Source organism: Anabrus simplex, chromosome 1, assembly GCF_040414725.1.
Source record: "Anabrus simplex isolate iqAnaSimp1 chromosome 1, ASM4041472v1, whole genome shotgun sequence".
Classification (NCBI taxonomy): Eukaryota; Metazoa; Arthropoda; class Insecta; order Orthoptera; family Tettigoniidae; genus Anabrus; species Anabrus simplex.
Genome location: NC_090265.1, coordinates 1,584,953,659 through 1,584,965,950, shown reverse-complemented (window position 1 = coordinate 1,584,965,950; position 12,292 = coordinate 1,584,953,659). Strand labels below are relative to the sequence as shown.

At 40.0% G+C, this 12,292-nt stretch overlaps 1 protein-coding gene across 17 annotated transcripts in view; it reads right to left on the bottom strand.

Annotated features, from left to right (window-relative positions):
• LOC136858565 (tRNA N(3)-methylcytidine methyltransferase METTL6) overlaps positions 1 to 11,952 on the bottom strand; it is a 97,868-nt gene extending 85,916 nt beyond the window's left edge. For 16 of the 17 annotated variants that reach the window (XM_068225606.1, XM_068225609.1, XM_068225612.1 and 13 more), the window contains exons 1-2: positions 11,838 to 11,952; positions 10,981 to 11,710 (exon numbers count right to left, since the gene is read on the bottom strand). In XM_068225606.1, coding sequence (XP_068081707.1) covers positions 10,981 to 11,710; positions 11,838 to 11,901 — 794 coding nt within the window. In that variant the 5' untranslated portion in view covers positions 11,902 to 11,952. Of the gene's footprint in view, positions 1 to 9,768; positions 9,878 to 10,980; positions 11,711 to 11,837 lie in introns of those variants that run through there. The other variant, XM_068225622.1, reaches the window with a different exon arrangement.
• Between the last annotated feature and the right edge of the window lie 340 nt (positions 11,953 to 12,292).

The following is a 12,292-nucleotide window of genomic DNA, read 5'->3' as shown; positions in this document are numbered from 1 at the left end:
TATTAAGAAACGCTATGGCGTTGCACCGAGCCAGAAGAAAATGCAGGAAAACTGTCTACGCTGGTTTGGACATGTGTTGCATGCAGAAAACAATACACTGGCAAAGTCAGCATATACATTGGAAGTCGCTGGAAAGAGGCCCAAGGGACGACCAAGACAGCGATGGATCGATACATTGCACAACGACCTGAAGGCTGTAAGACTACATCCTGGCATGGCCCGTGACCAAATTAAATGGAGACAACGAATCCACAGAGCGGACCCTGCCACCAGGCGGGACAAACGCTAAAGAAGAAGAAGATTTACAACGGCATGTATGTTCAAAAGAAATTGAAATATATCATAAGTCAAACCAACTACAACCGGGTGAGTTGGCCGTGCGGTTAGAGGCGCGCGGCTGTGAGCTTGCATCTGGGAGACAGTGGGTTCAAATCCCACTGTCAGCAGCCCTGAAGATTGTTTTCCGTGGTTTTCCATTTTCACACCAGGCAAATGCTGGGGGCTGTACCTTAAGGACACAGCCACTTCCTTCCAACTCCTAGGCCTTTCCTATCCCATCGTCGCCTATCTGTGTAGGTGTGACGTAAAGCCAATAGCAAAACAAAACCAAAAACTATACATTATTGTGAAATGCCAAACAGTGAAGTGGGATACCAGTAATCCCAGAAACAATACAACCAACAAAAATGAACTACATTTATCACAGCAAGCCATCATCCAATCACTTTTCAAACTAACGCCTGTGTTCATCAGCGACCTCATTCTTGAAACTGGCATGAGTGAACATGACAGTTTCTAAACAGAAGCATATGGGTTAGAAAATCAGGAATTAGATCCCAAGTCCTGTACCAAATGGAAGTGGCCTTCGAATACGTGTATTGGTCAAATATTGTGCATAGAAAGAAGCACCATTGACACATTCCTTCCTATACAAAATTTTTCTGTGATAATTTTACTTTTCTGTAATAATGTTTCCTTAATAGCAAGGCCAAATGCACAATAATCATGGGCAATCCATAATAATTACCACCTCTACATTATATAAATTATATGGATAGGTTTTAAAACACTGGGCATTTTAAAAAGATCATTACGAAGTTAAGAACATTTTAATTACAGTACACAGATTAACTTTCAGTGGTGTATTATTCTTCACATCAGTCTCCCTCATCATTCCTTTTGGGTCCAGTCTAAGACAAAGCTTAATTTTGACGTGACAAGGGATTTCCCTGTATATTTTCTGCATTTTTTCCCTGTGCTTTCCTATTTTCTATTTTTTTACGAAAAACAGGTTCCTTGTCTGATGTGAGTAGCAGAGAACTGTAACACTACCGCATGTACAGGGTTCAGGCTCAAGTGACTTACAGCAATGCCATTACCAATTGAGGCACTGAGTGAGAGAGTGGGCTATGCCGAGATTGTCAAAATTGAGTTATTGGTACCCTTGTGTAGGGCTTACATTCATCTTTTGGTGCGCAAAATATCCAAGACTTTCACAGGCTCCTTCCTTTCTTTTTGAAAGAACATATTTTCTGTGAATTACTCATCTCACGTTTATGCTGCAAGAGAGAGAGCTATACCAAGCAGCTAGAAGCATTCAATGTGTGCGCCGTCTGTCGGCTATGCGAGCTAGCCAATCACTGCGCATATTCACAAACACGTGCGAGTTGTGTACAAAATGACAGACGGTGAAGGAGAAGTAATAGTGAGTAGCTGTGAAAAACCTAAAAAAATGAGTTATAAATGATAAGTGGAAAAGGAAAAGTGCTAAAGTCTGTTGAAACTAAGGATTAGAGTACATTAGCGATAAAACGAATAAAGTTGTTCGTGCAAAGCAGCAAGGTGCTGAATTATTACACCAAGTAACCAACACCTTAAAAAATCAAGAGATCAAAATAGCTTTCAAAACTCAAAATTCAAACCAAAAAATGTTCTTCAACCATAATACAATAAATTCAGAAAATAATAAATACTCAGGCTCCGGTATCTATAGATTAAAATGTAATGAGTGCCTCAGCTCATACATCGGACAAACAGGAAGAAGCTTCATAACTGGGTACACAGAACATTTCAATGCTCAGAAACATAATAAACACTCAGCAATGAGCAATCACATGAAAGAAACGGGGCACAACTTTACCACAATTGAACAGGACCTTCAAATTTTAAAAACAATAAAAAAAGGTAGACTGATGACCAAATTCGAAAATTTATACATATTTTTGGACCAAAAATTCAATGCTAATAAGAATTTAAATGATCCAATAGACAATAGAAGCCCTTTATATGACCAAATAGTAACTTTATTCAATAATGTAAACCTTCAGGACAAAAAGTTTTTTAATATTTTCAAAACAGCATCAACAAACACCCCTACGTCAACAAATACATCATACCCCCCTCCCCCTCCCATCTTACGTAATTCCCCTCCACGCGCCATTCTGAAACCAATAAAAGATACACGCCCCTCCGCTTCCCCTACCATTCACAACTCCCTCCCGTTCACGAATCACAAGCCTACAACTCCGCCCCCTCCTACCCACCCCCTCTAGCCAGACGACATACGTACAACACAAGGAGTAAAAACCGTTAGTGACCATTAGTATCCTAATAGCGCCTCACACAGCTTGTTAAATGGGCCTACAACGCCATAGGTAAGCACCAACATTTTCTCACTAACAACACTTAAACAAAACCTTCCCATGTTTTCTTTCATTCTCGTCAAAATTAACTACAGTTTTTTCTTCATTTCAGAACCATTCTATAACAACAATAATTCAACAGCTTCATCAAACTTCCATAATACTCTTCAATAGTATAAATTATTTACAATCAACGTTTTATAAATATATTGTCATCGAAGAAGAACACAACAGCTCTCCAACCTTCACGTCAGAAAACCATACCAACGTTGAGAATTTCCACCCATCATCATCTCTGCAACTTTCTTTTTACAAATTAGGCCAACTATAAACATCTGGTGAACTTCTTGTCAACGCAATCTTGCCGAATAAATCTAAAATAACCTACGAAATGTTGACCAATAAATATCACGGACAAACGCATGCCAACGTCAAGTAACTTTTGTCAAGCAATTGGAATGTTTTTCCTTCATATTTTTTATACTAAGCTGTATATTTTGACTTATATCTTTTTACCATATATTTAGCAGTTATTTGACCTACATTTCAAACTTTGACTACGGCTTTAAGCCATCAACTGTCTTTTATAGTCACATGAAGCCTTCATTTTTAAATGTACCTCTTATGAATCTACCAGTTTTTATGTACCAATTGTTTGTATTATATATTCTCATTGAACTGATTTCATATGCCTTCCACTATGTATTAGACATCTATTAATGACTACGGCTTTAAGCCGTACAATCTTACGACGGCCTAATTAACAAAGAACTACATATGTGTTTATCATTTTATTAGATCTATAGTTATTTCATTGAACATTTTATATGTACTACCTTTGAATCCACTAGTTTTTAGTATCATTTGAATGTAATATATATTCTCATAGAACTGATATTTTATGCCTTCCACTATGTATTAGACATCTATTAATGACTACGGCTTCAAACCACCACCTTTTTCTATATAGTACAATCAAACAAGTCCTATTCAACAAAGTACTTATGTTTTTATCAATATATTAGATTTTTAGTTACTTCATGAACATGTTTATAACTAACGTAAATCTTACCTCTCTTATAATCATCAAACACATTTTTGAATATCTTTAACCAGGTGCCTGGTAAAATAATAAGGTTTTTGATAATGACTGAAGATGCCTCACAGTGAGAGGCGAAACATGTCTCATCTGAATAATGTTTTAAAGTAAATGCCAACTTCTTGTAATGTATTGAATAGGTGGAAATAAACAAAAGATATTATCCTATATACAGTTTATTCATATATGCAACCAGAAAATTGCCTTCATGTGTAGCCCGAAAACATTGCTTCAGGAGGTGCTTCAGAGATCGCATCGTGTCTACTGAAAGTGTTAAGTGTACCTGAAAATATTTTGGGAAAGCAGAAGTTAACATTCTTTTCCAATTCCTGTTCTGCACAGAACAAAAATAACATCCTATATATGATTTATTATGCTCTTGTAATGAATGGAAAGTTTGACTGCATAGAACATTACTGTCTTGTTCCAGGAGACACCTTTTTGCCTTCAGACTGTGATTTGGTGTCATTGAAAAGATGATCTGGAAACCGGACTATGTATTCACACCAGAAGATTGGTTTCGTCTTGTGGAATATTCAAGAGTGAAGAAATGAAATGAAAAGTGACTTCAAAAACTTCCACAGTGCCACATCAGGTGTTAAAATGCTACTCTGGAAGATTGCCATTCTCAGGATAGACTGTAATAAACCCAGTATATTATAGAACAAAACCAGCTATTCTGAACTTTGTCCATGGGAGGAAGTGCATGTACAGTACTATGTACAATACCTGGGAAGCCTCAGAGAGAGAAAACACAAGCACCACTGGAAGCACTGAACAGAATATTAATTCCTTCAGAACTGGAAAGTCTATATCCTGTAGGAAGAAGAATTAATAAAGCTAAATACACGGACTTTATGTCTCTTCTGCCGTACATACCGCAGAATTACCATACTATATGCCATGCCTCCAGCCGGATGACTCGAGCACAGCTGAGGATGTCGAGGAAGACCCTGAAGGTACTGAAATATTTTGTTTAATCTGGAAATTTAATTAACTGAAGTTCCAAATATTTGTTATAAAGGACTAAAAGTTTTATAGTAACCAGGTAATGAAGGAAATTCTTGGTAGGTACTGTTAGCGAACCTAGAAAACTTCAGTTTTTGCCCACAAAACCCAGTGGTTATCATTCGTATACGAAAATGTATTTTCCCCCCCCATTAAATACCTTAATACTTACCTACGCCGTACCTTCTTCACGCAGCACGATTAAAAATTTACTCCGCTTCTTCAATAATGTGGAGCTTTTCTTTAGCCATGAACCACTTACGAGAACTTGCACCACCCTTCTTAAACATATCTTAACCTGCCATGGATGGGGGTGGTAGAACACATCCATGGTATAAACCTGCCCATAGCAAGCGGCAACTAAAAGGGCAACCAGGGACTTCAGAAAGCATGCTCATTTTGATGATTATCAACAATTAAAATGGACGAAATTACTAAACAAGCTTTGAATAAATAAGGCTTTCTAACAACTAATCTACCAAGCATAGTCACTCATTAACACAAAAACTGGACACTGCTGACACTACTTCAATAAGTAAAACAGAACAGACTTACATCAACAAATAATGAATTTAAGTAAACTGAAGGCAATTTAGAGTTACACAGCAAGGATAAATAATGTACCAGAGTATTATATTAGAAAAGCACTTTGCATATTTCGCTACTTATTACTACTACTACTACTACTACTAATAACTTAGCACCTAGCAAGAAATCGCAGCAGAAAGACAATGTTTAGAGCTTCTTCTAATTGCTAAGAAACAAGATGTTATGGGTCAGCTTTTCATATGGAGTTAATAGCCTTTCCCATTAGCGTGAGATTTTTCAATCCATACAGTTACTTTATGAAGAAGGCCTGTGTTCTGCACAGTTTTTCTTCTAAATTGACAACTCACAAACCATGTTACAAACCTGTTGCCAGAGCTCTGCCAGTGCAAGAACATCTGACACAACACAATTGTGTCACACAGCTGCTGGTGGTGGTGATTACTGTTTTAAGAGGAAGTACAACTGGGCAACCATCCTGTTTACAACACTAATCAGAGAGAAAAAATGGAAGGGGTCCGACACTCTGAAAAATGAAGGTATCGGCCAAAGGAAGACAAGGGCCACGAAGGGCATTAAAATGAGACACTCTAGACCCCCTTACGTAATACCGTCGGGGTCGGAAAAGAACGAGAGTTGACCAAGAGAGGTCGGATAGGATAGATGAAAGTGAGGAGACTGGAAGCAATGCCAGGACTCGGCTAAGGGCCCCATGGTCGCCAATCCACTCTCCAAAGTTCAGAGCCCGTGGGCTCCCTTTTAGTCGCCTCTTACGACAGGCAGGGGATACCGTGGGTGTTATTCTACCGTCCCTACCCACAGGTGGGAGGGATACCATGTCACACAGCTCTCATAAAACGTAATACTGTACTCAAAAAAGGAAATTAATTACGGGCAAAACCAAATTCACAAAAACTTAAGACACTGTACGCTCTTACTAACACCACCTGACACTAAAAAGAGAAAAAATAAATGATTAAGAGGATGAGGAAATAAATTACTCCCCACCTACAACGGGAACACTTCACTGATCTCCGATTCACTTGTATCATCCAACGGTTTATTTTTGTCACTATCATCAGCTCCCAAAGAGAAAAAGGCTGAAAAATTTATTTACCCTTGTGTCAGTGGGGAAGTTTGTCCTGAACAGGAATACCGCCAAGCACCCTACGAAGTGAGCTATTATTCCCCTGCCAAATCCCGGAATGGAGTACGAACTGAGTTTGCGCGGTTACGGTACACAAGCCGACTATTTCCAGTTCACTCGTAGGCGCCGTCATACGCTATTAAATATGTTCATTAGGGTACAAGGAAGGAGTAGAGGTGCAAAAATACTAGGTTTTTGTATTATTACCTGCCATATAGAACACTGAAAAGGACACTATATAGGACTGGAAGAGCACATGGCGACCATGTTTACTTGGTGACGGAGGGGTGATGAAGTTATACCTGATGTCACGGGGTGTGAGAGAGACAGGGAATTAATGTCCGAAAACTAAGTCCGAATTTTTAGTGACGTCACATGACGTCACACCCCCTGTTCCTCTACAGATAACTCATGTGGTACACATAGTAATGGCAACGGGAGCTGTGACGTCAGACAGGGCTGCCAACCCTTCCGTGCGTAACGAAGGGGGCGTAACACTAGCTGTCCCGATGTGTGTGGGTTCATCGAAATATGTACATATCCATGGCACATGAAGGAACATGGAAGAAAATGCATAATCATGGCGTATACAACGTGTGAATAGTTTAGGTACAACTACTCGGGAATGCATACCTATTATATACATTTACTTTAAGTAAAACTATACATTCCCAGCACAAACGCGTATAACATTATAAGGAAGTGGAAATAAGGCAAATCTTACTTGGAAGTCCTTGTAGAGGTGAGATGTGGGCCTAAAACTATTCGGGAAACAATCATATGATGTCCGTTCTTCGCCAATCAACAGGTAAGTTAGGAGTAGAAGGCGAGTACGCTGCTTATTATATTATGTGAATGTCGTGCATCCTGCGTCAATGCTGTTGAAACAGGCCACCGTTCCATATGTCGTGACAGCATGTCCTCTATCGCCAAGTGGTTAGGTTCCTGAGATTGGTACGTCTCTGATGATATGTAGATCGAAGGTGGAGGGGCGGTGATTCGCTGGAGCTCGTCGCCATTACCACGTGGTCGTGGAACCTGTGCCCGTACTGTCATTGCACGTTTCGGATATTTATTTCCTTAATGGCTCGTACATAAACATTGTGCGATATTGTATACTTAACTCTGGAACGACTGATTCGTACATTCCGTGGCGGTTTATGTGCGTTATAGGTGTCTTATTGTGTAGAAACATGCAATGGAACGAACCTCGGGAGTGCTGTTATATTAACGTATGCTAGCTGGCTTCGTAGATGATGGCCGACCGTGCGTGCGATGGATACCAAAAGGACCGTCTGTATTAATCGGTGAGTACCGTTAGAACACACTACTTCCTATTGGTACTGTGTGCATGTGCCATGTACTGTAGTGGGGCCGAAGCCGCAGAGCGGCCCTAGGCGCACATCTCTCCTCTAAAAGGAATTCCACATACAATGTACATTCGTTTCACGTCAGTATAATGTTATACCCGGTGGGCTGCGGAAGGTAAAGTTTGTATTGATAGTAAATGTATATTATACGTATGCCGGCTGTTTGCATAGTGTTTATGCAGGCTAATTGCATTGTGTTTCCTTCCTTATACTGTTTCGAAGCGGCGGGGCGGCCCTAGGCCTATATTCCTGCTCTACAAGGAATTCCACATACAATGTACATTCGTTTCACGTCCGTATGTTATACCCGGTGGTCTGCGGAAGGTTAAGTTTGCATTATTGGTAAATGTATATCATAGGTATGCCGGCTGTTTACATTGTGTTTAATAATAATAATAATAATAATGTTATTTGTTTTACGTCCCACTAACTACTTTTTAAGGTCTTCGGAGACGCCGAGGTGCCGGAATTTAGTCCCGCAGGAGTTCTTTTACGTGCCAGTAAATCTACCGACACGGGGCTGTCGTATTTGAGCACCTTCAAATACCACCGGACTGAGCCAGGATCGAACCTGCCAAGTTGGGGTTAGAAGGCCAGCGCCTTAACCGTCTGAGCCACTCAGCCCGGCACATTGTGTTTAAGCAGGCTACTTGCAATGTGTTCCCCTCCTTATACTGTTATAAACGTTCGGATGCGGAATGTACAGTTTTACCAGGTACCTTTATATCATAGGTATGCATTCTGTGATTTGCTGTGCTCATTTTCTGCTGTAACCCATGGGATGCATGGTTTGTGTTTGTATGTACATTTAAATGTCAGATGTTGCCTCGTGACGTCATAGTTTCATCATGGCTGACCTTCCAGAGGTTGAAGGGATGAACTATGATGTCATCAACATGGCTACCCTGGCAAGAGAGTCATAGCGCTGGGCACATATTGGCATTTAATAATTACGTACAAATTGCAAAAACTCTTAATTTTTGCATCTAAGTTTCTTTTTTGGACATGGTAGAATTCGCCCTTTAGGTTAAAAAATTTCTGAGACCAGAATTGGAGATAGCTGGATTGTGTACCGGACCCGTTTACGCCCCCCAGACCCCTTTTGCTTCATCACAGTCCAATGGTTTTCTTAATAGCTGGACCTCACCAACCGTTTTGTCACTAGCGAACATAACCAATCCAGACCAATGGCTCTGTCACTTGCCCAAATGATAAATTAATATTCAGCCTTTTGTCACTGCCCAACATGGAATGCACTGCTATTCCAACCGGCCTATGCAATGCTACAGATCTAAAAGTCACCCTGCGGCCCTAGCCTGGAGGCTTACACCACCAGATCCAGATTCCAGTCAAATGGTTTTGTCATTAACCAGACCTAGCCAATCCAGATCAATATTTTTGTCACTAGCCACACTTAACAATCCAGGCTAATTGTTTTGCCACTAGTTTGCATAATAAATTAACCTGGCAACTTACGCTTATCAATAAACCACTAGCTAAGTTCAAGAGTTGGCAGCCTTGTGCACCACAAAATCATGCTGACTGCGGGGAGCCTGCCAGAAAGAAACAAACGATGCTTAGAAGTCTGCGCTGAAAAAGTAGAGCAGAAACTGTACTTATGCCATGGTCATTTTAAAGTAAATGATGTTTGTTGGTATTGAAGTTATTGAGAATACATTTCATCGTGCACTTCACTAAAATATTTCAACACTGAACTAACGACTGGCTTATGAACAAAAATGCGTTTCTCAGATTAATCTATACCAAATAATGAGACAAAAATAAAGAGGCCAGCAAAAAATGTTTTTCGACTCCCCTTACAAATTTCAGATGCATCTCATTCCGAGTCGCACCACTCAAGAAACTGAAGTATCGAGATAACCAACATGCCGGGCTGCGGATCCTCAAGTTGGTCAACCAGTCTCGTCTCCAATAGCGCCGTAAGGGTGATGTCGTTGAAATACACAAGCGGCATTACCTTGTCTACTGGTATCCAGGCTACTACAGTTCCTTTTGAGTAGCTGTGTGTGAAGAAGTCCTTAGTGATGCAGATTTCAGAAAGATACTGCAAATAACACACACTTATATATGGTACATCCCATTAATTTTCTTGAAAATTCACATTACAAACACAAAAAAGAAAAAAGAAGTCCTGTACCACAAGTTCTCATAATTATATTACAGCTAGCCCTGGACCAATAGTACAAGTAATCATTGCTTTACTTCTCACAGCCCAGTATTCGCTACATTTAGCCGCACACGGAGCGACTGTAGTTTGTTTAAACAGTCACAAAACCGGTGCTCAGTTCCGCCAACCTCTGTACTTAGGAACTAACGAGTTGCTTCGATAGCTGGTGGTGGTGATTAGTGTTACACGATTGGTCTGGACTGGTTCTTGCCCTGCAGACGGTTAGGATAGGATCTGGATAAGACCACTGGCCTGGACGGTTAGAAGCCGCGAAGCGGCCGTAGGCCCCTAGTTTCGTGAGGAAACACGATTGGTCTGGAAGGTTAGGATTCTTGCTGTGGACAAGACCATTGGTCTGGACGGTTACAAGCAGCATTGTTATTTTACATGGTGTTTTTTTGTTTGTGCTTTTATTCAGCCGGGTTTGGTAACGCAATGTATTTATCAGCATTGATGGCAATGACGTCACATACCGTTCACGTTGACCAATGAGAATGCAAGAAGCTACTTTAGCCATGGACGATGGCGGCTGCTACTCTTTATTAGGTTATAAAAGTAAATGTACTTCTGGGAGCGTGATGGTGGCTTCTTAGACATTGCAATGAACATATCTCTTCTCCAAAAAAAATTCCAAATAAGATTTGCATTATTTTCTCTTCATTATAATGTTATAAACTTTGGGCTGTGGGATGTAAAGTTATACCGTACAATAGGGCCAATGTCTTGTTAAATCTTGCATGTACTCATTTTGAGAATCTATTAAAACTAGACAGTCTACATGTTACAAACACATAACAAAAGACCTGATACAACCACAGCACCCAAATAAAGAGAGTAGTGTGCGATTATATCTTTTCATGTTCTAATAATATTTACTAAAAGGTTCCACTACTCATGCTTGAACTATTTAAGACAACAATAAGCATAAAAATTTTACTAAAACTAGTGTGTGGCATAACCAAATTTCTGAGATCACTTACCTGGTACCATCCTGCCTCATGTAACAGTTTTCAGATATTTTGTTACCGGCCTTAAACCGAAGCTGAGCCATGTCATAAAGTCCATAATCACGAAAGAGTACTATGCCTCCTGGCTGAGAAACACGAAAAATTGTTCTTAAACTACTTGAGAATTTGTCCGGATGAATGGCGGACAATACAAATATCAAAGTAACAATATTCACAGATTCTTCCGGAATTTCGCTTAGCAGCTGATCGCTCGTTATATCAGCCTGAAAGGCTTTTATATTATCACTGTACAACGGATTTTCTTTCAACAGCCGAATGGCTTCAGCAGAAATATCACAAGCATACACAAACAGATCTAGGCCTTCTTCTATTAATGGAAATAGGAAATTCCCGACACCACAACCAACTTCTAGCAAGACTCTGGTACTACTGCATGTAGTGGCTCCAAGAAGTTCTTCGAATTCTCTCGTCGTCCAATGACGATCTTTAAAAAAACGAGTATCGTTTCTCTTGTAAAACAGATCCCAATACTTCTTGGCATCACGCTCCAACTTGGCTGCTTGATAACCAGTTACCAACCGAGAATTTTGTTTCTCTAACAGTAAGCGCTCTTCATCCGTAAGTTCTCTTGCCTGGTAGTTAAAAGCGGTCTTAGTAAAATTAGGGGGATTTTCTTCTTTTAGACTCTGTCTTTCATGCTCTCCTTCCATACTGTACTTCTCAAGCTTCGGCCACGTGCTTCCTGAAAAAGGCACATTAACCAACCAATACCACGTCAGTTTAACGTTGCTGATCACACACACGTATAATATTACAAATTCAATGAAATTTTTAATAAAACTGTCGAACAACAAATAAACATAACCTACCGAAAACAAGTTTTAAACATCCATGGATATGCCCCAAGCGAATAGTGACATCGCCATGCCACATCCAGAGCTCCAACACGCTCCAACAGACGCCAAGCAGATGATGCCAAAGAGAATAAGGATGGTGCAAAGGGAATAAGAGATGATGCAAAGGGAATGAGTAATGAGGTCATGGACCACTGTAATGTCCTTCGCCTGCCAAACGCAAGCAAACGCAAGGGAGAAAGGAATGTGGCAATTAATAATTTTAATACAGCCATATGGCCTAAACAATTTTTACTAAAATATTGTAAATAATCAACGCACAATTAAATTCATTTTAATTTTTCAATAATCCATAAGGAAATTTGCTACGACTTATGACTCCTCCAGAGCATAACATAGTGTATTTGGTCACATACTATAACTGTATAGAACTTAAAGGCCAGTCTGCACTGTTAACACCAACATGTTAA